We start from the raw sequence: 26,791 nt of genomic DNA on the forward strand, positions 1-26,791 counted from the left end.
GTATATAGCCTTGTATCCACCACCTCGATCGCTCCAGAAAATTCCTTCATGAGACTCAAGAGTCAATCCCACGCTTATCCCACTGATCTGCTTTCTGTCACCGTAGCTTAGATCTGTCTTCAGTTCTGGAGTTTCTTATGAATGGAGTCAGTCAATATGTCAGCATCTGCATCTGGCTTCTTTTGCTCTGCATCACGTGTCAGAGTTTCTTTCTTTTATGGCATGGCCTGTGCAGTGCTTGGTTCTTTTTCACTGCTGTATAGTATTCCACTGTATGAATGTACCAGACATTCACCTGTTGATGGACATTTGGGTTGTTTCCCAGAGACATTTTAAAATCACTGTCAGGGAAGGTCATATTTGTCTTCTAGGAACCCAAGGATCCCCCAGGATGTAGAGGGAAGGGGAGGAAGAGGTTGATAGGTGTGGCTCTAGGATCCCCACCCCTGTCTTTAGCCTAAACACACTCAGAGCTTATCTGCCTTACACTGTGGAGTCTCCTTATTTTCTTTGCAAAAAAAAAAAGTGTTCCTACTGCAGATGAAATGTTTGGAAATAATCAGCTTCCACATACACCTCCCTGGAGACAGGCCATCCCTCCTCAGTCGTAAAGTTCTCCCACAGGTCTCTCTTTCCTTTCCTAGGGGCCCCCTGGTCTTCCTGGGCAGATCGGCCCACCCGGCACTCCAGGGATCCCAGGCGAGAAGGTAACACTGTCTTGACAAGGCAGATGCAGACCCTGCAGAAGCCCCACATGCGTCTCTGAGCATGGGACCCCCTGGCTGCCCCATCTGTGTCTTCCTCATGTTCCCGGGGCCACCGCCCCACTCCAGCCTGTAATTCTCCCCAGGCTCCAAGGCACCGCCTGCCTACCATCCCTCCCACACCCTCAACTCTGCCATTCTTCCCTCACTGTCTGTCTCAGGCTCCTGTAATTCACAGGCCCCTCTGTTACGGTGGGGCCTGGGTCTAGACGAGCTCTCACCCTAGCTGGACCCACAGCAGGGACCCAACCCACCATCACAGCCCGTAGCACTTGAGCCCCTCCCCAGTCTCGCCCCTCCCTCCATTCCTGCTTCCTTTTATCCTCTGCCCTCGTCCCTGTGGATTTTCTCAGAAAGCCATGCTCATTTGTCCTTCTGTCCTCTATTCATGAGGCCTCCTGCCCTCAAGTCCCTTCTTGTCTCCCCTACCTTTCAAAGTCCTCATATTTCAATCCCACCTTGAAGGCTGCCACCTCCTCCCTGAAGCCTTACCTCATCTACCAGGAGGAATTCACTGCTCTTTCCTCTCAGCTTGCCTTGGTGGTGCAGCTGCTTATTTGCTGTGCTGTGTTTAGTCACTCAGTCATGTCTGACTCTTTGCGACCCCATGGACTGTAGCCCACCAGGCTCCTCTGTCCATGGGGATTCTCCAGGCAAGAATCCTGGAGTAGGTTGCCATGCCCTCCTCCAGGGGATCTTCCCAACCCAGGGATTGAACCCAGGTCTCCTACATAGCAGGTGGATTCTTTACCATCTGAGCCATGAGGGAAGCCCAAGGATACTAGAGTGGGTAGACTATCCTTCTCAGGGAGTCTTCACTACCTAGGAATCAAACCAGGATCCACTGTTCCTTAACCACAGGCCTTTGGCTCACAACTCTGCACTGGGGTCCTCACCTGTAAAACAGAGTCAGTGAAAGTACATACCTTCCACGTGAGTGCTAAGGACACCTGACACAGCAAGTGCTTTATAAATAATAGTTACTGTTCTCCTCCGGTCCAAGAGTGACCTTGGGTTGTTCTGGCTGCAGGGGGAGATTGGACTGCCAGGCCCTCCCGGACTCGATGGGGAAAAGGTAAGGACACGCCCAGACAAACCTCTAAAGGTAGTCTTTGCCCTGGTGGTGAGGGTGCAGAAGGCTCTGGAGGGAGCCCGGGTACACACTTTGTGGGGAAGGGAGGAGAGGGGAAGGGGGACCCGCCTGCAGAAGCCCCCCAATCCCCACTGCTGGCCCCAGGAGGAGCCAGGCAGACCCACGCTGGGATGGGCCAGGGCTGGTGGCCAAGGCCCCTCAGACTCCCACAGGCAGCTGCACAGATTCTGCCTGGTCCAATAAAGCACCAAAGAGCCAAGTCCTTTGGGGCGCCTGCACCCCATTCTTTCATGTTCTTCCCCTCGATCCTCCATAAGTGTATCTAATACGTGTTGTTGATCTTTTCTTGAGGGACCTCGAGGCAAACCAGGAGATGTGGGCCCTCCTGGCCCCCAAGGCCCCCCAGGAAAGCCTGGGCCTGCAGGCATGAAGGGAGAAGACGGCTTCCCGGGGAGCCCAGGCGAGAAGGGGGAGAAAGGGGAGACGGGGCAGCCAGGACCACCGGTGAGTGCCAGGGCCCACCTAGCATGATACAGCTGTGTGCTGTGCCAAGTGCAGCTGGAAACCAGGGTCGGGAGCCAGGGACAGGGGCTCAACTGCTTTCTCCTCCAGCCTTACTTTATGAAAGCTAGTTTCCTGCCTCAGGAGACCCGGGTCCTGCTCTGTCATCTCTTATTCGCAGGAAAGTCACTGAGCCTGGCAGACCCTCAGTTTCCTCATCTGTAAAATGGGGATGATAATGCCATCCCTGGATACCTCACTGGGTTGTTGGGAAGATAAAGTTGTGGGTGTAAAACTGTCTCTTGGGACAGCATACAGAAGCCCCAGACCCAGGAGAGGTACAAACAAGGAACCTTGCCCAGGCCAGCTAGGTTTGACCTAGGAACCTTCTTTGGGCCTCACAGCTTCCATCTGAGAAATGGACCCTAGACATCTGCTCTCGGGGAAAGCGGGTCCCACGTGCAGGCCGCAGCTTGTCCACAGACCTCAGTGTGATGACCTAGCCCTTGATTAACAGAGATCTTTATCAATCCGTAGGGTCTAGACGGCCCAACTGGGGAGAAAGGAGAACCCGGTGACCAAGGGAGACCCGGAGCGACTGGACTTCCTGGCCCAATCGGGCTCCCAGGATTTATAGTAAGGCGAGGGGACTGAGCATCACGGTTGTCAGCAGGCTTCTGCTGACGAGGGCAAGCAAGTTGGGTGCCCTGACTGCAGTCACCTGCCTAGCAGGTGCCTGGTGTGATGAGGCTGCACTGACCTCATCTGCCCTCCAAGCCTGGGGGTGGGAGGGTCCTCTGGATGAGCAGCTGCTCCCTGAGGGGCAGATGGGTGTCAACAGGAGTTCCAGCTCCCTCTGCTCACAACATGATGGCCTCCCTCTCCAAGGGCCAACAGAGTTCAAAGGTGCCAGAACCTTGGACTTGGATGAATTCTCCTCTTAGAAGTAGAAAGAACCTCAGCTGTCAACCAGTCCTACCTCTGACCCAGTGCAGGGGCCCTTGGAGGCCACTGACTGCCCACTCAGCTGGGACAGGCAGGCAGCTGGTGGCCTCCTGCCATGTCCCCTCCAAACTGGAGGGAGTGCTCCCTATGCGGTGTGAGGGTCCCCCATCAACACCCTGTGGGTCTGGCTCTGCTTCTGGAGCCATATTTGCTTTCGGTAGCTGCATAGCAAGTCACCACAAATTCAGTGACTGAAAACAGCACACGTGTGTTGTGGCAGTGTCCATGGGTCAGGAGTCCAGGCATGGGGCCTCCCCCCAGCGCTTCTCGAGGCTGCAGTCAGCTTGCCATCAGCTGCATTCCCGTTTAGCGCTGGGGTCCACTTCCACGCTCACTGCCGTTGGCATAATTCATTCCTTTCTATAGTAGGACTGAGTCCCTCCCCTCCTGCAGGCCACCTACAGTTCCCGACCACACAGCCTTTCTCATAGAAGGCAGATCACATTACAGTAGCTTGCTTCTTCAAGGCCAAGGCCAGTAGGAGTGTCTCAGTGCATGCAAGCAAGACAGAGGAGGGGGTGTGTGTGAGAGAGGGAGACATACTTGTAACACAATCTTAACTGATCAGTTATGTAACATCTGTATAATTTGTACCTAAGCTTATAACACGATCACAAGAGAGAGAGACCATCACCTTCACCGCAGGCCATATTCTGTTGGTTAGAAACAAGTCCCAGGTCTATGCTAGGGTCTCTACCCTACAGGATCCAGGCAGAATATCAGCCTCTCCTCCCATGTGCTGTTAATAGAACCTCAGATTCAGGAAGCCAGTGATCACAGGCCCCTGTCCGGGTGTTCGTCCTCAGGCCAGTTACCCCCCGTAGCTTCCCAGGCGATCCTTGCAGACACTCGACGTAGCCGAGTCCCGGTCTGTTTGTCCCAGATTTGCGGGTGTCTGTCCCGGGCTCCCCGGAGCACCGGCATCCATGCCGTGTTGTTTTGTGTCCGCAGGGGGAGAAAGGAGAACCAGGGGAGAAGGGCGACCCAGGAATGGAGGTAGGTTGTGCGTGCTCTGCAACTTGTGTCACGGGGATTGTGACGGGGACCTCATCACACCACAGCCTCCAGTGGGCACAGCATTGCCATGCTCTAGGATGAAACGCACGACTGCCTGTCTCAGGAAGAGGGCAGGAAACAAGATTTCCTGAGCACTTCAGGATCGCTGTGAAGTTCGCTCCACTGATCAGTCCCTCAGTGGCATTCACCGTGCCATGTTCCATTCCCAGTGCTAGAGCCTGGAGACAGGGAATAAACAGACCGCCCCTGTGCAGCAAACAGTCTCCACTTGTGGGCACTGGAATGGCAGCAGCTCGGGGAGTCGGGTGGGCGCCCCAGAGGATGGGTCTTTGGAGCAGGGTCTGTAGGAGTTTGCCCAGAAGCTCCGGAGGTAGGGTTTCCAGAGAGAGACAGCATTCTTATGAGAAGTGTGGTGGCGAAAGGGAAAGGAGGGCCGTGGAGTGAGAGGCAGTCGGGATGAAGCCACCTTCTCGTGAGACAGGAGGGGATCGGGCTCAAGCAAAGAGCCAGGAAAGCGAGAGAAACCAAGGGTGCATGAGGGAGAGGCTATTTGTTGGGAGAGCCTGCGCCACCCCAACACCACCGCGGAGGGAGATCCCCAAACCTTCTCAGTCCCCGGAGGCGTCTCCTCAGTCACCCTTCAGTGTCACCAAGCCCCGTCAGCACTTAGTAACCCAGACTTGGTGATAGAACATATGTGTTATTTATTTGGAGAGTCTCCTAAGGAAATGCTCTGAAATTCAGGAAACACATAATATGCAAAAATGTTCCTTCCAGATGTATTTAAAGTACAAATTGGAAACAGCCTGCATTTCTAACAAGGATGAAATGATTAAATAACTTACCGCAACAATACTAATGGTAGTAATAGTCCCCATGTTGGAGAGTTTTTCTTATGCCAAGCCCTGCTCCAAGCCCTGGCTAGTAGGAACTCATTTTTATTTCATTCAGTGAAGAGCTGAATACATACATATATATATATATATAAAATATCATCATAAGTATAGATACATATTCAAATACATTTTATGTATCAAGAGAGTGTAGAAGAAAATAAAGCAAAACATTAGGATTACTCAGAGATATTTATGCTTTTTCCTTCTTTCAATTCTCTTTTTCAATTAATTAATTTATTTTTTTAATTTATTTAAAGATAACTGCTTTACAGAATTTTGTTGTTTTCTGTCAAACCTCAGCATGAATCAGCCATAGGTATACATTCTCTTTAATTTATTATGTTAATGAATTTGTATTCCTTTTAAAATTTTAATATTTTAAATTATCACATAGTAAAATCGAATTTTCAGGGATGTGTGTACAGGTCTATGAATTTTAATATATGCATGATTTGTATAACCTCTGCTCCCATCAGGATATATGATTTACTAAGAAAAAAAAGTAGTAAACATTTTTTTTAAGAAGGTAGAGTTTGCAAAGATTGCATTCCCTACAAGGTGACTATAGTATTGTGAAGCTAAAAACTCCACATGGCCAAGGGACAACAGGAGTTCCCTGTCTGCCAAGTGCAGGGGCTCCCTTTGTGGTCCCCTGGCAGAGGGTCCCCATGCTGGCCACACTCCAGGGGATTCTGTCCCTGGAAAGGTGAGGTGTCCAAGGAGGGTCCAGAAGCTGAAGTGGAGGAACCCACTCAGAAAAGAGCAGGCAGGTCTCCTCCCAGCCTCTGGGTAACTGACTGTGGACAAATTGGTGTCCATCTTCACCAGAGACAGAGTCTACACTTCACAGCATCCTCCTCTGAGAGGAAGACCTCCCAGGGTTCCTTCATCTTCACTCTGCAGTCCAAATCTCTTCCACTTTAACCTGCCTTCGAAAGAAATAGAGACCCATATTCCTCCTCCTGTCTATTACCAACCTGGGGAGCTTGAGGAATATTGCTGAGAAGCATCTCAGTCTCTTTCCATTCCAGATAACCAGTCTCTGTTTCTTTAAGCTAAAGGTCTCAAACCCAAATGCCACCCAGGACCAAGCTTGCAACAAGTGAATGCCAAAGGTCTGGGTTCAAAACAACAGAGAGGGACTTCCCTGGTGGTGCAGTGGTTAAGACTCTGCACTTGCAGTGCGGGGGTCACAGGTGTACTCCCTAGTCAGGAAGATCCTGCATGCTGCATGGCACAGCCAAGAAAAAAACAATAGCAAGAAACAATAGAGAGTGGTGAGGACTAGGGTAAACTGAAAAACTGAAGCCCCACCCAGTGGGGAAAGCTGTCCTTGAGTTTCAGGTAATTGTTGCCAGGCAAGAACAAGAACAGGTTCAACAGTACATGAACCATGAACTTCCAGATGTTCAAGCTGGTTTTAGAAAAGGCAGAGGAACCACAGGTCAAATTGCCAACATTCGTTAGATTACTGAAAAAGCAAGAGGGTTCCAGAAAAACATCTATTTCTGCTTTGTTGACTATGCCAAAGTCTTTGAATGTGTGGATCACCACAAACTGTGGAAAATTCTTCAAGAGTTAGGAATACCAAACCACCTGACCTTTCTCTTGAGAAAGCTGTATGCAGGTCAGGAAGCAACCATTAGAACTGGACATGAAACAACAGACTGGTTCCAAATAGGGAAAGAAGTATGTCAAGGCTGTATATTGTCACCCTGCTTATTTAACTTATGTGCAGAGTACATCATGAGGAACACTGGGCTGGAAGAAGCACAAGCTGGAATCAAGATTGCCAGAAGAAATACCAATAACCTCACATATGCAGATGACACCACCCTATGGCAGAAAGTGAAGAACTAAAGAGCCTCTTGATGAAAGTGAAAGAGGAAAGTGAAAAAGTTCACTTAAAGCTCAACATTCAAAAAACTAAGATCATGGCATCTGGTCCCATCACTTCATGACAGATAGATGGGGAAACAGTGGCAGACTTTATTTTGGGGGGGCTCTAAAATCACTGCAGATGGTGACTTCAACCATGAAATTAAAAGATGCTTACTTCTCAGAAGAAAAGTTATGACCAACCTAGCATATTAAAAAGCAGAGACATTACTTTGTCAAAAAAGGTCCGTCTAGTCAAGGCTATGGTTTTTCCACTGGTCGTGTATAGCTGTGAGAGTTGGACTATAAAGAAAGCTGAGCACCGAAGAATTGGTGCTTTTGAACAGTGGTGTTGGAGAAGACTCTTGCGAGTTCCTTGGACTTCAAGGAGATCCAACCAGTCCATCCTAAAGGAAATCAGTCCTGAATATTCATTGGAAGGACTGATGTTGAAGCTGAAACTCCAATACTTTGGCCACCTGATGCAAAGAACTGACTCATTTGAAAAGACCCTGATGCTGAGAAAGATTGAAGGCGGGAGGAGAAGGGGATGACAGAGGATGAGATGGTTGTATGGCATCACCTACTCAATGGACATGAGTTTGAGTAAATTTCGGGAGTTGGTGATGGACAGGGAGGCCTGGTGTGCTGCAGTCCATGGGGTAGCAAAGAATTGGACGTGACTGAGTGACTGAACTGAACTGAACTGAACTGAAGAACAAGAGCCTGGGGCTGCCAGATTTTCTGGTTTTTCAAAAACGTCTAGGAGAATAGACATTTTGAGGCATTAGGGTTTTTTTTCCAACACTGGGTAGGGAAATGAGTTGTGAGTTTCTGACCTATTCTACGCCTTCGTTTGGGAGACTGTATGCTGGTGGTTCTGTCTTTCCCCTTGCGACTGCAGCCAGACCCCAGACTGTGGCAAAAGGCAGGGCCACTGAGAGTGTAACAGGGGATGGGCTAATCATTTCCCTTTGGCTTCTAGGTTCCTGGGCCACCAGGGCCAGAGGGGCCTCCTGGACCTCCGGTAAGTTTAGAGGGCTTGTCTGTGTTTCAGTCCACTGTGACTAGGCCCCTAATGTCCCCTCTCCATGGCAGTCACTGGGCTTAGCCTCAGCCTTAGGTCAACTATCATCTATTTCCATGGAGGGATTTTCACATCCACATGCCCCCTCCATGCTCCTCTTCCCTCCCACCTTAAACAGGCATCATCTCTGTGACACCAGGGAGCCTGGGCATTGCCCGGTTTCCTGGAAAGTGTAGATGGGCTTGACAGCCCTGAGGTCTGGTCACGGGGGCTGGTCCTTCCTCGCAGAAGTCAGGGTCACTCTGTTCCTTTGCTGTCAGACTTTTGCTTTTCTCATCCTATTCTGACTAACCAGCCAGCAGGATTAAAATAGAAAGTGACCCATTTAAAAATGACTAAACTAGGTGGGCCCTTCCATAGTTACAGCTGATAAGGCACTTTTACAGGGACCCCTCTGCATTATACCTGGAGGATCCCTAAGCCTCCCCTGGACTAGTAGATGCTGGCCCCTGCTTCTGTGGGGTTCACAGTCCCCGTGGGGATGGTCACCTCATTGCCACTGGTACAAGTAGTAGCAGTAGCAATTATGGCAGTCGCCAACATTTCTTTAAACTTACTTTGTGCCTGATATTGTGCTAAGCACTTTGCACATGTCAATTTATTTCACTTTTGCTGGCTTCCCTCTGAATCTTCCTTTCATGACACTGAGTATTGTCTCATGAGTCAGCTGTGGGGGCCACAGAGCAATCCTCAGTTAGTACCTGGCTGGGGAAGCCTGGCTCAGGCCTCACTCCAGAAAGCCCCAGCAGACCCCCTTTAGCATTCCCTTCTATCTCCCCCAGGTGGGGATCCCAGGCCAGGCTCTATACCCTAAGCCCTTGCCCTTTTGTAGTCCAACTTGTGGACAATGAGATTGACTTAACCAGAAATGCAGTTCTGAGGTACCTTGTTTTGATTCCAAATGTAGGGGCTCCAAGGCGTTCCTGGACCAAAGGTAAGAGGAGGTCATGTGACAGGTGCTGGGTGAGGGGGTGGAGGAAGGAGCCCTGTCGGTGAAGACAGAAAAGAGAGAAAGTGCTTCAGAGGCAGACCAGCTGACCCCTTCCCAAACAGAATTATGTGACACTTTAGCCAGTGGGGTAGAATTAGGACAGAATAAAGTTCTGTACTCCCATTAACATCCATCACTGATGCTGGACAGGCTTTGGATTTAGAATTTTCCCATCCATCGATTGGCCCTACAGAGCAATGGGTTAGATTCTTAGCAAATGATGAGATCCTTTTTCCATGTAACCTGCCTCAGACCCTTCACTCACCCTGAAGTATAGGTGGGAGACAGAGGGTGGCAGAGCATGGGACCCCTTCCTGGGACCAAGCCCACTGGACTCTGGCCTGGGATTCTCCCAACCCCCTCCCCCAGCATCTCAAATGGACACAAGAGGCTGCAAGCCGCTGGCGTGGGGAAGCCTGTGTCTCCTGCAATGACATTCTCCAGGGGACAGTTTCTTTCCCTGATTAGTTTGGGAGCCTCAGAGATCCAGTGGCGGCATTTCAGGCATTTGCCAGCCAGGATCCCCAGCGTCCCAGTTTTTCTGCTATGCAATGGTCATCTATGCCAGTGCCTGACCTGGAACTGATGTGGGTTTGTCTCCTCTCTTGCCATCCCCTTTCCCTTTGGGGACCTCAAAGCTATTACAGAGTCACAAGGGACTCTAACATGAGCAGAGCCGGGCTAAGAATTCAGTGATTCCTGGAGTCCCCAGCCAGCCACCCCTGGATCAGCCACCTCCACCTCCTCCCTCCTCTGTCTGCCCCCCTCCCCACCACCCACCGCTGTCTCCAGGACCCCAGAGTGCAAGGGTGAGTTGTCTGGGCCATGCTCTTCTGTGATCTCACCCATCTCCCTTCCCTGCAGGGGGAAGCAGGACTAGATGGAGCAAAAGGAGAGAAGGGCGTCCAGGGAGAAAAAGGAGACCGAGGTCCTCTGGGATTACCCGTAAGTATCGCGGACCCTGCACACTGGTGTGAGGAGCCCAGCCTGGTGGTCCTGAGGAGGTGCTGAGCAGGGCCCCTAGAAAGACCACTGGAAAACTCGATGTTCAAAAGTTGTGAGCATCCCAGAGCTCCATGGGGTTTCGCTTTCCCACCTGGACTAGACCATGGGCTCGAATTCTCTTGCTGAGGGCCTCCTCTGGGCTGGCCCTGGCCTAGATTCTGGAGGAATGTGGATTTGAATAAGTCCCCACCCCCACCCCAAGGAGTACCCAGCTGGAGAACCAGAGGGAGCCCAAGAACAGCCTTATTATGCTCAGTCCTAATCGTGCTTGTTTGAGGCAATAAAAATCTCCCTTTATTGGGGCCAAGCTTAGAGGACTTGAGAGCACTGGGACAGTGGAGTATTCTCCATCTCTCTCCTGCTTTCCCAGGCAGACTCCAGGAGAGCCCCTGCTCTCTGCTCTTAAGCACTGGCCACAGCAAAAAGCTTGCAAAAGTCAGATCTTCCTGTCCCAGCAGGCTAAGGACACTCACATCTCGGTCCCCTGAGATCTCTGATCTCAGCCAAAGGCCCCAAGTCAGGGCAGGGGCTGCTTGGCAGGCCTCTGCATCTCCAGATGCGGGGCCTGGGCTCAGTGAATTCCTGTGCCCCAACCCCCGGTGGGAACCCCACTGGCCTGGTCACTGCCTCACCTGTCTCCAGGGAAGCACATGTCAGCACCCTCCCCAGAGCTCTGGGCTCCACCCTCCCTCACACCCTAGTGATGTTGGCATGTTTTGTTTGTTTTTCAAGATCTGGAAGGAAACTTTAGGATTCCCTGTAATCATTTTATTAATGGGGGTCCGGAGGAAAAAGTGAGTCACCTGAATTCACAGATGAAGTTAATGGCCCAGCTGGGCCAGAAGCTGAGCCTCCACTGAGGCCACAGCCTTGCAAAGAGAGCTTTTCCCAGCTACTGGGGCTTCCTCTCCCAAGCATGAGGCCAGCTCCCCTCCAGGAAACCGTAAAAAAGCAGGGGAACGATAGGAAGCCCAGTTGCCCCAGCTTGGCAGGGTTAGAAGGTCTGGTTAATGTAATCACAGCAACCAAACAGCAAGAGCTATGATTGCACCTCATTACTGCATCAAATGTGGGAATATTTAAGGAGCTGATTTCACCTGACAGACTACAGTCACTGATTACTTTAACAGACGCTTTTCCTGTGTCTTAAGCTGTGTCCAGAATGATTAAGTGTTTTTTACTATTAGAGAGCCTTCCAGTCCTCCACTCAACCACAAGCCTCTCCTTGTTCACCCTCATGGCCCCAACGACCCTAGTAAACATTGGGGAATTCAGTCAGAGGTTGATATGAAGACCAAACAGATAATGTAAACAAAGAAAGCGCCAGACGAAAGACAAAGTATCCAACTGTCTTTAATTTTTCAGCTTTTGATAGAAACAAGGGAACAGAGACATACTTTTGCTGGCTTAGGAAAACAGCAGAGCAAACAATATTCATAAAAGACAACTAACATGGACTCCAGAGGGACAGTAAGGAGTAGTGGGGACTATGGTTCACTGGAGACTGTGTGTCTCTTCTTAAAGGGCCCAGTCCCAGCTCAGTTCAGCTGACTTGCCTTAGGGGAGTGAGGGTCCAGTATTTCTGCATACTCTAATAACTTTTCTAAGGAAGCTGGACATCTGGCATTTGATGGAATATCTCATTTTCTAATATTAAGTCAAAATTATTTGCAATACTACAACCCATATAGAATATGTTAGTGGTCCACATATGGCCCCAAAACCTCCAGTTCACATCCTCTGCTCCAGACCACTCAAGATAACTCAGTATTAATACTCCCTAGATGGATTTCCCTGGTCTTACAGTGGGTAAGAATCCGCCTGCTAGTGCAGGGGACACAGGTTCAATCTCTGGTCTCAGAAGCTTCCACATGCCTCAGAGCATGCCCCACAAATATGTAGCCTGTGCTCTAGAGCTGGGGAACGGCAACTGCTGAGCCCACATGCCTCGACTACTGAAGCGTGTGCGCCTAGAGCCCATGCTCTGCAACAAGAGGCCATCACAATGAGAAGCCCGTGCACCATGTTCTTCATTCTGCATGGACAAAGTATGCGGATACTTAGCTCAAGTTCTATTTTTAGGCGTCACCTCAGCGTTTTAGTTCATACAGCAGCAACCTGTGTTTCCAGGCACATCATACTGAGTTCTTCCTATTTACCCTGCAGAAGAGATTCTCCATGCGGGCTGAACTCTGGAATCACCTGGAGTTTTCAAGTGTGCTATTCCCCAGGACTCCCTCTTGGAGACTCTGTTTAAATTGGGCTGGGGTGGGCCCAGGCATCTGTATTATTTAACATCACCCCCAGGAAATTCTGACATGGTAGCTGGGGCTGAGAACCACAACTTTCTAGGCCATAAGCAAGATCGGTCCCAGGATTTTGTGGTCCTAGGACTGAGAAGCAAGGCCCTGTGAAAAAGTGAAAGTGTTAGTCGCTCAGTCATGTCTGATTCTTTGTGACTGCATGGACTGTAACCCACCAGGCTCCTCTGTCCATGGAATTCTTCAGGCAAGAATGCTGAACTGGGTAGCCATTCCCATCTTCAGGGGATCTTCCCGACCCAGGGATTGAACCTGGTATCCCGCTCTGCAGGCAGATTCTTTACCATCTGAGCCACCAGGGAAGCCCCCTGACTAAGAAGCGAGGCCCTGAAGGATCCTACTACCTGATATCCTTCCCCTAGGATGAAACAGCTCCCTTCCCCCCTCTTTCCTGGGGGTATTCCCCCATCTTTAAAATCCTGAGGCCTGGGCTCATTTCTGAGGCTCAGTTGGAAACCATTTTCAAGAACTCAGTCTTCACTAGCCTAGAGTGTCCTAGCTACTCTCTCCCTGGTTATCACGTCGGCATCATCAGCTCTCCTAGGTGGGTTGAAGGAGCAGCATCATAACCCAACACAGGAGCAAGAGCTCTACTTCCCACTCTACTATCACTGGATGCTGCCTAGTGAGTGGGTCTTAATAGCATCCTACCTGCCAGCCAGTTTAATTCCGAGGGGTAAATGGCCTTAGACCTCTGTCCTAGGAGCAGTCAGCTGCTCCTAAAGCCTTTTTCTATAAAAGAGGCCCTGTCTGGGATAACATGAATGGATTGAGTTTGTGTTAAGCTTTGCCAACTGTCAAGTGCCAGAGAAATGTCAGGCAGCATTAGTGTTATCATTCAAGGCCCAACTCCTCCCACCTAGCTGAAGCTGAAGTAGGCCAGCATCTACTGGATGTTGTAATCCAATGCTGAGCCTCCTGGGGTCCCCTAGTGTGGATTCACATCAACAGGTATGCAGAGGAGGCTGGGAAGACCATCCTTACCTGGGCCCCACCTGCCATGTCTTCCCCAAGTAAGACTGGTCGTAGAAGGGTGCACTAGCTCTGGTTCAGACACCTCTCCATGAATTTACTTTCTGTGTCTCTTTCCCTGGAACACTGCAGCCCCTTGGGAGAGAGGTTTCTGAGAGAGGGTGAAAGGAGAGAGGGGAGCCGGGGGCAGAGGATTGGGGCGGCCGTCGGCACGATCTCCATCCAGCTCGCGCAGCAGCTGGCCACACTGCACTCAGTGTCTCCATGTTTTCGTTGGTTTTCATGTGAATACATTACCTGTCCTCCCAAGCTTATTTCTCCCATTTTGTTTGATGACCAGCATTTATGTCTGTCCAGAGTCACTGCTTCACTCACCTCTGCCCTCCCTGGTCCCTTTTTCTCCCTCCCATTCCTCCCTTCCCTTTCTTCTGGTCAAACTGTTCCCTTTGTCCAGGGAGCTTCAGGTTTGGACGGCAGGCCTGGGCCACCGGTGAGTGTCGCTTCTCCATTACCCTTCCACCCACCCCTCCCCACCCCACTCCTGGCCTATAAGCCCTTTCATCTGTCCTGCTGTGGCCTCGTTTTGTTTTTGTTTTTTTTTCCCCAGTAAATCCTGGCTTATCCCACCACCGACACCAGAAAGTGCCACCTGTGCTCAGTTCAGAAGTGCTTATTCAGGCCTCTTGACCAAAGACAATAGGCCTTCCTCTCCATTTCCCTGTTCATAGTATGCACACAGGGTCCTCAAATCTGAGTTTCAAGACCACTGGATGTGGGGTGGGAGGCTGCTCCAGTAGCAAAGAAACTGTTCCTAGAGGAATGCTGAGTTCAGCCTGGGACTCAAGCCCTAGGGGTTTGGGCCGTGACTCATCCCCACCAAACACAACAGTGTCTGTATGTGCCCGTCACGCTGTGTTGTCTTCATACTGTGAGCTCTGTCCATCTCCTGTCTGCCCACAAGGGCTTTCTAGTCCTGTGCAGCCACCAGTCTGGTATGTATGTGGGTGAGGCCAGCACTGATGGGTGAGGGCGGGTGTAGCGTAGATGGGCACACAGGCAAGTCCCAGCTTAGTGTTCTGAGAGCATTTCACACCCACACCTTTCACCACATCTGCCTTGCACCACAGTCCCTTTCCCTCTATCCTCCTTGCACCTAGCATGCCTTTCCCAGGGGGCCAGTCTGAGCTAGAGGGATTATCTGTGGCTGAAATCAGAGAAACCATGATTTCCTCTCAACTGCTTATTCCATTCATATTGTACAGAGGGGAGCAGTGCCATGTATACATTTATATTTTCTGTCCCCTTTGAACCTGAAGGTTTTTTCCTCATCAAATCAATAACAGAAAGTTAAAGGAAAACGTTTATGGGGAGAGTGATCCTATCTTGCCAATACTAACATTTTTGGGGCACTTCCTAGGTGTCAGGCCCAGAACCAAATGCATGTCACGTTTTCATCCATTCTAATCTGGCAGCAGCCTGGGAGGCAGACACTCCTGTTCTCATTCCCAGTTCACAGGTGGGAAAATGGACCCTTAGGGAAATCAAGAAACTTCTCCAATATCGCCTTCGAGGGAGGAGTTGAAGCTGACCAGTGACTTCAGAGTGCTATTCTGACACTCTGCCACAGACGTCCATAGCTTTCCCTCCTCCCTCAAAGGGGCCACCGGGAACATCTTACGTCTCTTTTCTTTTTTTACCACGTGAAGTAAATCAGCCTTTCCCCACTGGCTCCCGCCCCACCTGTCACAGCTACATCCCAGCACCACTGGGAACCGCCCATAGGTCCAGGCCCAGTCCTCATGTCCTGAGCAAGAAATACAATCAATGAGGCTGAGCAATAGGAAGCTGTGAATTATAGGTTTCGCCTAGCAGGGCTGTAAATTAGGAACCTGGAGAAGATGTTTAAGTATGCCCTGGCAAGCCCCACTCTGTTTCTAAGCAACACAGCTCTGATCACTCCCACTGCCCTGGGGCACATAGAGCACAGCTCCATGGCAGGCCAGCATCAGCAGACATCCACTAATCTACTCTCCAATCCAGCCTGTCCCTCAGGGCCTAGGATGGAGACAGAAGGCCCAGCCAGAGGCTGAAGGCCAGGGCCCGCAGTGGGGGCGGGGTGGGGGTGGACGATGGCTGAATGACCCCCCCACGCCTGCCTCTGTGTGTGCGTCTGCATCGGTCTCTGTGGCATGAAGACCCTCCTGCTGCATGTGGAGCTGCGTCAGCAAAGGCGTGCCAGCCCCCAGCCTCCCCACCCCCGAGATGGCGTCAACTCCCTCCCGAGCGCTTCTGGGAGCAAACTAAGCAACCGTTCTCCTGCCGTTTTCAGCCTTGGCAAGCTTGGTTGTGAAGCGAAAGGGTTTCCTTCCTCAAATCTGGCTCTGAGGCAGGGGGGAGAGCTTTCTCCCCGAGGCCCCCAAAACCAAACAGGAACGCAGCCCAGTCCAATGACCACCCTGCACGAGCCGGGCCTCGCCAACCCTGAAAACTGGGCCTCTGGACCTTGCTCATCTCCAGGCGTCGGGCGGGGATCCCGGGCTCCCCTCAGCGTCAGGGCCCTCACCTCCGTGTTTTCTCACCTCCCCAGGGTACTCCAGGACCAATCGGAGTTCCAGGCCCAGCGGGACCAAAGGGAGAGAGGGTGAGTGCCCAGCGAGGTGGACCAGGGGCCCCTCTGCCCCACCTCTGTCTCAGGCCCTCAGTCCTGGTTGCTGTGACCCACAGGGCCACCGTGTCAGCCCAGCCGTCTCAGCCCCCATCTGCTCCACCTAGACCCAGCCAGCTCCTCATGCACGTCTTCTCTTGATGACCCTCCCAGCCTGTGGGGGTACAGCAGGCCTGGGGTGCTCATTTATTTTCTGGCCGTGCCACTCAGCTTGTGGGTTCTCAGTTCCCCAACCAGGGGTTGAACCCATGCCCTCTGCAGTAGAAGCTCTGAGTCCTAACTGCTGCCCCTGCCAGGGAGGTCCCATGGGTGCTCATTTGGTAACTACAAGCAGAAAGATACTTGGGGAGCTTCCTCCCTTCAGTTTCTGGTCACCTGGCTTCGGTCACAGGTGACTGGCAAGGCCCCAGACCCTGCTGTCACCAGACATGCCTGAACTCTGCAGTGACTTAGGGAAACAGCATGGAACATAGTGCCAGCTGGTGTTTGAAATCCTGGAGACATCAAGAAGTCAGGAGACCCGTGCATCAGACCGGCTCGCATGGGTCACTCTCCCCCAACCAGTGCAGTGGCTTGTGCAGGGGCTGGGAGAGGAAAGCTCCCCACACCAGCTCCTCCCAACCAGGCCTGGTTTCCACACTCTCAGGGCCTGGCATCCCTGGAGGGCCGGCACAGGCACTGGACTTCTGAGTGGGCACCTGCTGGGCTCTCCACCTGTAAGGGCAGGAAGCCCACCCTGCTGACGCTGCCCACGGGAGAGGCTTTGTCCCCTTAGTTCTCAGACCACACAACTGGGGGAGTGTGGGGTGGAGGAGGGAGCTTCTGGAAAGAGATGTAGGCTTCCCGAACTCTGCAGCCACTTGGAGAACCAGGGTGGCTGCTCTGACACCTGCAGCTTCAAAGAGAAATCAGAGCTCTCCTTCTCTCCCCATTGCCCCTGCCTTCTCCCTCCCTGTCTCCCGTGTCCATGTCCATTTCCTGCTCCTTGCTCTCCCTCTGGCCAGCCAGTACCCCAGCGCCAACACACACAACTGTCCACGGGGGCCAGGATCGGCGGAAGAAGGGTGAGAGGAGCTCCCAGGGCCCCTCCTCGGGGCATGCAGTCCAAGCAGTCACCCCACCCTCCACCAGCCCTTGCTTCCTGGGAGGCTCTTTGAAGAGGCTGGAGAGGTTGCCCAGGTTTCGTATGAAAACAGAAAATGGCTGTCGGAAGGTTGGTACCCTCTCAGGGAAGGCTCATGTGTTCTTTCTCTGGTTTCAGGGCAGCAAAGGCGACCCTGGGATGACGGGACCAACGGGAGCAGCTGGGCTTCCTGTAAGTCTTGTGGGATCAGAGGCTCCACCCGCCCGGGTCCCCCACCACAGAAGCACTGTCAAAACAGAACACCCAGGGCCTGGAGCAAAAAATCTAGGGCCAAGCGAGGAGAATTCTCATCTCTGTGACAGAGGAAGCAGCCAACTGCCACCGGCCCACTCTCTAGAAGTCCCCTGCTAGGCTCTGCTCCAGGCAAAGCCCGGGGCACATGGCCCCTGATAGGGAACCAGCTCCTCAACAATGAACCGTCTGACACACACGGCTGAGCCTCTTTCCTGAAGGCCTCTGTGTTCGATGCAGTGAGGGTCTCCCAGGTGACCGTGCCATGGCCCCCACCCTCACGGAGGGACAGAGCCATGTCCAGATCACTAGACGGCAGGGAGATGTCTCCCAAGACAGGCAGCTTCCCAGGGGGCTGGCTTCCCATTTGCAATGGACTTCTCCTTGCTGGGTTATAGAAGTCGGCTGCCTGCGAGAGGCAGAACTTGGTTTCCCACCCACTTGAAGGTCGCATTGGGTTCCATGCTCAGCAGTGCTTCGGCACCTACAGCCGGTCTCAGCTTTACATGCTTCTCCAGCGGAAGACAAGGGGGAAAAGAACTGAAAGCAGTCTTGTAGAGAGGTTTAGTCACAGCAGCTTCATTTGCAATAGCTAAAAATGTGAAGCAACCAAAGTGTCTGTAGATGCATGAATGAATAATCAAATTGTGGTATATATGTGCAATAGCATATTCTCCAGTCTTAGGAAGGACACTCTGACATGCTACCCTACAGTGAACCTTGGGGACATTTAAGTGAGATAAGCCAGTCACAGAAAGACAAATACTGCATGACTTCACTTACATGAGGCGTCGATCGTAGTCAAAACCGCAGTGACAGAAAGTAGAGCACGAGGTGAAAGGTGGAATGAGTAGTTACTGTCTGATATCGAGTTTTAGTGTTGCAAGGTGGAAAGTAGTGGTAGTTACACAAAAATATGAGTGTACTTAATGCCGCTGAACTGAATGCTGAAAAATGGTTAAGAAGGTAAATTTCGTGCTGTGTGCTAAGTCACTTCAGTCGTGTCCAACTTTGTGCGACCCCATGGACTGTAGACCGCCAGGCTCCTCTGTCCATGGGATTCTCCAGGCATGAATACTGGAGTGGGCTACCATGCCCTCCTCCAGGGGATCCCAGGGATTGAACCCACATCTCTTATGTCTCCTGCATTGAAAGCCAGGCTCTTTAACAGTAGCACCATATTTTACCACAATAAAAAAAATTGAAGGAAAAAATAATAAAGATAAAGAAAGCAGCTTGCACCTTGAAAAGAGGGGCTCAGAAGTTTTGGAGTCATTTTTCTAGCAAGAGGCAGGTGGGATCTAGGAACTCAAATCTGGTCAGTACTCTGACAACCCAGAGGGATGGGATGGGGTAGGAGGTGGGAGGGAGGTTCAAGAGGGAGGGGACATATATATATACCTCTGGCCAATTCATATTAATGGATGGCAGAAACCAACACTATTATTATAAAGGAATTATCCTCCAATTAAAAAAAAAAATAAGAGGCAGGCGGGAAAGCCATGCGAACACCTGCCTATCCAGGAGCAGTCTTTGCACCCATCTAGAAGAACCTGACCCCAGGCCAGGGTGTTGGCTACAGAGTGGGAAAACCAGAACTGTGTTTGGCTTTACCCATAACTCATTATCTGTCTCTAGGTCAAGTTCCTTGAGCAGGTGTTCTCCTTTGTCCCCCTTCTGTTAAATGGGGCTCATGAAGCCTGTCTCTGATGAATTAGGCACCAGTAAAGAGCTTTGTGAGCCTGGAAGGAAGGACTGTATGGCCATCCTGTGTTTTCTCCTTAATGTGTCTTTGTTGCTCTGATTTATTGCAGGGTTTACACGGACCACCCGGGGACAAAGGGAACCGGGTGAGTCCGAGTCCGCACACTTTGGCTCTGATTACTGATGTCTTCATGGCGAGGTGGAATGACCAACTGGGGATTCCTGACTCAATGTGGAAATACAGTTTTTCCTGATAAATCATTCTAAATTAAAAGACTTTCCAGTGAGGGGCTTAATCCGTGGCACTCAGGGAGCCTAGGGACCTAATCCTGAAATTGAAGCACGTATTTTTCCACGAGGAAACGGGAGGCTGAGTCCCAGGGCGGCCATCAGATTAGCATTGCCATCCAGTGACAGGAGTCGCGAGCCCCGCTCGCTCTAGGTTGCCCCGATAATGGGCCCCTAAACGAGATTTCTACATCCACCACTGCCGAGTCCTAGTCTTCTGACACTTACTTTTACCAGGCATCCCAGGTCACTGGTGAGAGAGAAAATAAATCCCAGCTCCAAGAACAAGCAGACAACTGTTGTGCACAGCCAAGCCTTTTAATAGGATCCCAGCCATTGTTTCTCTTGGAAAAAGTCAGCAGGACTGTGAAATGAGTCATGGCTTTCAAGGACCCTGCTCCTCCTTTGGTTTCTGCCATCTTCACCAGGACACAGTTCTGAGTGTCCACGGCACCTGCAGCCACCTGACGGCCACATGGCATATTGGTGCCCAGCAGCAGTCATCTCACGACATCTGACCAAGGGCTGGCCTTTGGCTTCCTTTCTAGGACGTCTTGTTGGCTGCCTCATCACGGCAGTTCTCAGCAGGGTGCACATCCCCTGGAAGGCCAAGAGCATCTTCTAGTGGGAATAATATTCAAGGATCTTAGAGGGAGAAGAAGAGTGGGAAGAGCAGAAGGAGAAACATGCTCCAAACTGTGATAACGTGTTCTGAGTCCCCATGAGAGTTAGACACAGAGGGGCGGGACTTGCAGAAGCCCAGTCTTCTGGCTGATCTTTGAACACTGATAATAGAGCGTTCATTAATAGAACACACCAGAATCTGTACATTTATATCTGGCATCAGCGCCAGTCTCTTCCATTTAAGATGGATTTACTGAACAGTTCCATATTCCTAAAGTTTCCTTTCTGGCAGTTGGTCAGAAGCAATCCATTTATCCCATAGAGTCTATGAACAGGAAAGGAAAGGCAAAGCTACCCCTCTCAGACTGTCCATGAAAAGCACCATGTTGCTTCATTGTTGCTTGTGGAGGTGAAGCTGGAGCTGTTCAAAGCACCTCTGGCTATGGAAAGGGACTCCTAAACTTTGCCTCACATCACACCTGGGGCACCCCAGCAGAGAGGCTTGGAATAAACTACTGGAAAAAACAGACCCACTTCCAGAAATGGGCCAGCCAGTTAAGGCGGCCTGGAAAGCCCACCTCCGACACTGGCATCCGAGAGATCAGGCCACTAAAATAATTGATCATTCCACCTCTCAGTTGGCATGCTAACCTCCTTTCTAATTTATTTCTGGAGTGTTCTGGTTTTCTTTGTTATGTTCAATTAATACTTGTTAAGCCCTTTCTTAAGACTTTTTCAGTTGGCTTGAGGCGCTGGGCCATTTGAAGGCTACAAAACCAATCCTTCCAGAGGTGGTGACTGTGTTGCTCTAGAGGCAGAAGCGAGGCAAGAAAGTGCCCTTGTCAGGACTTACCTGGGAGTCCAGTGGGTAAAACTCTGCCCTTCCAGTGCAGGGAGCACAAGTCAGGGAGCTAAGATCCCACACACTGCGCAGTGCAGCCGATAAATAAATAAAATTTTCAATGCCTTTGTCACAGATGGAGAGAAGGTGGGAGGCTGGTGCCTGATGCTTAAAGAACCGAGGTCACTGAATGGGCCACTGAAGCCCCATGACTCAGTGGGAAAATATTTCTTCTCTAGTTCCTAAGGTTTTATATGCTTCTCCCCTGTCCCACATATAAATTAGCAATATGTCACTTAGTAAAAATCAAGTCCAGAAAACAGGCAAGTTACATGAACCTTCCTTGGAGTGCCTCATAAAAAACCAGTAGACTTCTTCCAAAGGGCAGGTTTCCAAATCAAGGACCAGCTTATTCTTCCATCCAAGAAATCTGACTCTCAGGATGCCAGAATGTCCTAGAAGAGTACCCCCTACAGCTCACCTCCTCTTTCAGACCTCTTTATACCACTGGCCCTAATGGGGCTTTTGAGGGGAGAGGTGAGGGCTTGGTGATGAAAGCCTCCAAAATGAAGAAAGGTCCAAGCAGAGTCAGCTCTGCGCCATGACCAGTTTTTCTGGCACCTGGAAACTCAGAATGCTGATACTTTGGTCCAGGGAAAAGGCCAGAACTGCTTAGGTGACGTTCAGGTTGGAAGTTTCATTACTGCTTGTGCAGGTGAAGCTGGAGATGGTCAAAGCCCCTCACGCCCACTGGCTATGGAAGGGGGCTCCCATAATTGCCTCACGTCACACCTGGGGCACCCCAGCAGAGAGGCTCGGATGGGTGCGCCAGGTCTGTTATCCTATCTCCGAGTGACACAAGACACAGCCTTAAGACCATGCTACTCCGAGTCCCACCAGAGGATGGTCTTCCTGTTCATGGAAGGAGGACGGTCCTCATAGTGGTGTGCAAGGCCCAGAGGCCAAGACAGGCAGTTTTCTAGGGGGACACACATGCCAGGAGAAAGAGTCTGTCCTTGTCACTAGGGGCATTCTCCTTGTCCCTTAACAGCTCTGTGAATTTAGCCCGAGAGCCACTTTAGGATGAAAAAATTCATCACAGGATAAAGGGTGGTGTGAATTTGGCAATCGGGGCATCAGGAAAATTGGGTTTCACTGTGGAGCTTCCTGCAAACCAGCCAACTGAAAGGTCTGGGAGCATTCATGCAGCTTCTGTCACTCTCTGAGAGGTACTGTCTGCAATGTGTGTGTGTGTGCAGGTGTGTGTGTATGGGAGTGCACGCGTGCGCATGTGTGTACATGGTTGCTTGCATGCATGTGTGTGCACGTGCGTTTTGCATCTTGCTTCCCCAGGCCCCCTTGCCTCCTTCGTCTCCTCCATCTGCACTCTCTCGGCCTGGGCCTGCTTCTTCCTCCCTTTACTCCCTGAATATTTCTCCCTCTAGATAGGTTCACCCATTATAATAATCCCATAGCCTCATCCTTTCGCTTCCACTCCTCCAGCTTCAGTTTATTTCCTCTAAAAGCAGTTTTGTTCATTTTTTAAGAAAGCCCTGCTACTTGATTCTGCCTGCCCCCCTCCCATACCAATCTGACACCCCTCTGCACCAGGGCCCTTTTCGTGTCCTCTTTGGGGAAAGGGAGCAAAGAGCATGTAGGTGAAGTTACGACTCTAATGTCTTCAAGGGGCACCCAATAAGGCCACTTCCTGTGCCCTTAGAACCTGACAGCCCAGAGTGCAAGTTTCGCATCCGGAAGGGACCTTGGCTAACCCTCCGCCTCCCACAGGCCCATCATCAGGACCTGCAGACCCCCACTCCCGGGAGCTGTGCTCACCCTCTGAACTTAAGGAACTGTGCTCACTTTTGTGCTGGCCTCACCCAGAGTATAAGGGGCACTTCCTGAGAAAGTTTCCCACGGGGCTTCTTCATCCAAATAGCAAGTGGTTTCGTTTGTCCACTGTCTGCAGGTTACCTGTCCCATGATTTCCTCATTGGTGGGCATATCTTAGAGCCAATGCCATGACACCTAAGATGCACAGACACATTTCCTCTTAAAGACATCTTTATTTTCTAAGTAGGCATTTGCATTTTAGAAAACTCACTTAGAAGGATGTGTTGGCAATTGCAGGTAACCTCTGAGATCAAGAAATGTGGATAATTTTCAAAAGCCTGGAGAAACGGCTTAAATATTCTTATCCATTGCCTCCCTCTAAGGAACCCTGTAGCCTTCTACTGCGGTAGATGGGAAGCCCAGCCTCTGACGGCAGCCTTGGCTCCTACGTGGCTAATGAGAGGTGACAACTGTCCCTGCTCTTGTTGTGACGCTGCTGTCATGACTGAGCGCATACTATAGGCCAGTGCATGCGTGCGTGCCAAGTCGCTCAGTCGCGTCCAACTCTCTGCGACCCCATGGACTGTAGTCTGCCGCTCCTCTGCCCATGGGATTCTCCAGGCAAGAATACTGGAGCAGGTTGCCGTTTCCTCCTCCAGGGGAACTTCCCAACCCAGGGATTGAACCTGCGTCTCTTACGTCTCCTGCATTGGCAGGCGAGTTCTTTATCACTATGGTGGTTTAGTTGCTAAGTCGTGTCCAACTCTTGGATCCTTACGGCCCCATTGACTGTAGCCTGCCAGGCTCCTCTGTCTATGGGATTCTCCAGGCAAGAATACTGGAGCGGGTTGCCATTTCCTTCTGCAGGGGAACCTTCCTGATCAGGGGATCGAACCTGGGTCTCCTGCATTGCAGGCAGATTCTTTACCAACTGAGCTATGAGGGAAGCCCTTTATTCCTGTATGCCAGGATTAAGCACTGCTGCTGCTGCTGTCACTTCAGTCGTGTCCAACTCTGTGTGACCCCACAGATGGGAGCCCACCAGGCTCCCCCATCCCTGGGATTCTCCAGGCAAGAACACTGGAGTGGGTTGCCATTTCCTCCTCCAGGATTAAGCACTAAATGTGCACAAAGGCCTCACAACAGTGTTCTTAGGGAGGCGTTATCATCCACACTTTACAGATGAAGAAACTGAGGCTCAGAGAGGTTAAGTAAGCTCCCAAAGCTTCGTGGCTGATAAGAGGCAAATCCCGTTCAGCGGCAAGCCTTCTCTCTGACCATCACGCTTACCCACCCGAGACACACAGTGGAAGCCCCCAAGCCTGAGACAACTGGCCTTTAATAGAGGAGAGTGCCAGGGAGACTTCCCAGGGGCATGCTTGGTCCCTTATAAGGAAATCCAACATACAAAAACCCAACTCAAATTCACTACACAGAATTTCCCACACCCCTTCTTTAAATGGAGAGTGACCTTGACACATGTAAAATAGGGTTCAGTATACAAAGGTGATGTTTGCTGAAGCTTTTCAGAAACAGATGAATTCCTTGAGTCAACATATCCATATACAAGTAGCTGCCCATGACCTCAGACCAGGATGGGCCTGAGAACAGGAGGACTCAGCTGAGAACCCAGACACACAACGTACACACATGCACTTGTACACACACGTGAGAGCACACACTCATGCGTGCACACACCGTGTACACACACAAGCTCATGTACAACCATATGTGCTGCACATGCCTGCATGCCACGTTCACACAGACACACCAGGGCTCTGAACAAAATCACCCTGCCTCCTAAGAGAATATCAAAGGGATGGACCCAACAGGGACAAAAGCTGTCAGGGCAGAACCTTTTTTTCTAATATGAGTGATCTATGATGATCTTTCATTTATTTACTTTTGGCTGTGTGGCACATTGGATCTTAGTTTCCCGACCAGGAATTGAACCCACACCCCTGGCATTGGAAGATGCGAGTCTTAACCACTCGACCTCCAGGGAAGTCCCAGACCCCTTAAAAAATGAACCCTCAAAGAGAAGGAAATGAGTTCCCCTGTCCATTATATAGATGCATTTCGGGCTCAGAATTAGTATCATCCATCTGTACTTCCTCCCACCTCTGGCTCTCAGCCCTACTGACCCCCACATATACCTGCCTTAGCCAAATACTCAGGTTCTTTGGGGTGGGGTGGACACTGATCCCTAATCCTGTTGAGGAGACTATCCTAATTGATAGAATCTATTTTCCCCTCTTTTTTTTTTTTTTCTGTCTCTAACCTTAACACATGAATGATCCTAAAGTTTTGATGTTTTTTTTTTTTTCTTGGACTAAACCATTATTTACAGGGGGAGAGGGGGAAGAAAGGCTCTAGAGGGCCTAAGGGGGATAAGGGAGACCAAGGAGCGCCTGGATTAGATGCCCCCTGTCCATTGGTATGTTTCCATCTATCACTTGGTTTTTCTGGGTTTTCCTCGAGGTTTGCAAACTGGAAACAAAGAAGGCAAATAAACTAAGATGAAAACCGAAAGACTCCATAGACACTACCAAAACCGGTCTGTTCATGTGGCCGATGAAGTTCTGCCTGCTGTTGGTGTTGCCTTAAAACCACAGCTGCAAGCAATTCCCGCTAAATCCCTTCCCTTTGAAGATGCTGAAAAATTGATGTGTGGAAATGGAGACACCACAAGGAAAGGGATTTGGGAGCAGGCCTCAGTTCTTAGCTCCGGGATGACTTTGGAAGCCAGGGTAGCATTTGTGAACCACCCCATTTGCCTTCTTTGTTTTGGGGCCACCCCTGTGGCCAGCAGTTCAAGTCATCTGAATTCCCACTTGGTCAGGATGCAGGACACCAGGGCTAGCATCTCCTGAGGGTCATCTTGCCCCAAATGGGGCAGAACGAGGCCAGAGAGGGACTTTTATATACAGCCTCTCAATGCCCACCAGCCATCCAGCCAAAACCTGCAAAATTGCAGACCAAGGTCAGTAAACAGACATCCCCCAGGAAGCCTTCCCAAACCAGCCAATGAGGAATGATTCATGGCACATGTGCTGGGCTTCTCAAGTGTCCCTCAACCCTTGGAAGGTCCTGAAATTATGATGCATTAAGTTGAAGCTCGTGTGTGTTGACGCCAAGTGTGTCTCTAAATAGAGAGGGGGCTGGATGGACACGTCGCCAAGCTCCTGGAGCCAGAGAGAGCACAAAGGCTGAATTGGGAAGGAGGGAATCAACTGGGGTCTGAGGTTGACTTGCAGATGCCCTGAGGGTCCTGCGTCCTGGCCAGGATGGGACTGGGCCTCTCCACACCATGGTCGGAGCTGGCCAGCCTTGACCAAAATAACCATCGTGGTTGGTTTTGTGAACAGGGACACCGAGGTTTTAAAGGAGAGAAAGGGGAGCCGGGGTTACCAGGGCTGGACGGACTGGATGCCCCGTGCCCATTGGTATGGCATCACCCTCCCTTGCCTGCATGGCCAGTATGGGCTGCCCCCGTGTGCGGTGTGTGCCTGTGTGCCTCTCCAACTGCCCTCCACACTCCTGCCCCATCCATCTGGCCTCCGCTTCCCACCTCTTCACTCTGTAGACACCAAGGGTCACCCTGCCTTGGCTGGCCCTCAGGGGCTCCCGCACATCCCCCTGTTGCATGCAAAGTCTGCCAGGAGGCTTTTTTTTTCTTCCTCTTGCAGCAGCTTCAAAAGCCCATCACCTTAACGTGAGCTGGTCCTGCCCATCCAATGCCAGCTTTAGCTGCATCAGACCCTCCTTTCAGAACTGCCTCTAGACAAACCTGCCACCAGAAAGGAAGCCAGGGAAGTGGATTCTCTGCATTAGCTCTCAGGACTGTGCCTTCTCTGCCTTCACACACTGCAGTTAGTTGGATGAACGTTTGAATGAGATGCCCAAGTTGGCCCCACGTCCCTCTCCACTC

The 26,791-nt window shown here is 51.0% G+C and overlaps 1 protein-coding gene across 7 annotated transcripts in view; it reads left to right on the forward strand.

Moving 5' to 3' along the window:
* The window catches only part of COL13A1 (collagen type XIII alpha 1 chain), a 148,347-nt gene that overhangs the window by 117,044 nt on the left and 4,512 nt on the right, over window positions 1-26,791 (forward strand). For 3 of the 7 annotated variants that reach the window (XM_055425561.2, XM_055425566.2, XM_055425563.2), the window contains 13 exons: window positions 645-707; window positions 1,795-1,839; window positions 2,209-2,361; window positions 2,896-2,994; window positions 4,315-4,359; window positions 8,140-8,181; window positions 9,149-9,175; window positions 10,097-10,177; window positions 13,985-14,020; window positions 16,118-16,171; window positions 17,457-17,510; window positions 19,385-19,420; window positions 25,211-25,297. In XM_055425561.2, coding sequence (XP_055281536.2) covers window positions 645-707; window positions 1,795-1,839; window positions 2,209-2,361; window positions 2,896-2,994; window positions 4,315-4,359; window positions 8,140-8,181; window positions 9,149-9,175; window positions 10,097-10,177; window positions 13,985-14,020; window positions 16,118-16,171; window positions 17,457-17,510; window positions 19,385-19,420; window positions 25,211-25,297 — 822 coding nt within the window. Of the gene's footprint in view, window positions 1-644; window positions 708-1,794; window positions 1,840-2,208; window positions 2,362-2,895; window positions 2,995-4,314; window positions 4,360-8,139; window positions 8,182-9,148; window positions 9,176-10,096; window positions 10,178-13,984; window positions 14,021-16,117; window positions 16,172-17,456; window positions 17,511-19,384; window positions 19,421-25,210; window positions 25,298-26,228; window positions 26,307-26,791 lie in introns of all 7 variants that reach the window. The other 4 variants (XM_055425562.2, XM_055425567.2, XM_055425564.2 and 1 more) reach the window with 4 other exon arrangements.

The sequence above is a fragment of the Moschus berezovskii genome, chromosome 12 (assembly GCF_049115385.1).
Source record: "Moschus berezovskii isolate FMDL1 chromosome 12, NW_MosBer_1.0, whole genome shotgun sequence".
In the NCBI taxonomy this organism is placed as follows: domain Eukaryota; kingdom Metazoa; phylum Chordata; class Mammalia; order Artiodactyla; family Moschidae; genus Moschus; species Moschus berezovskii.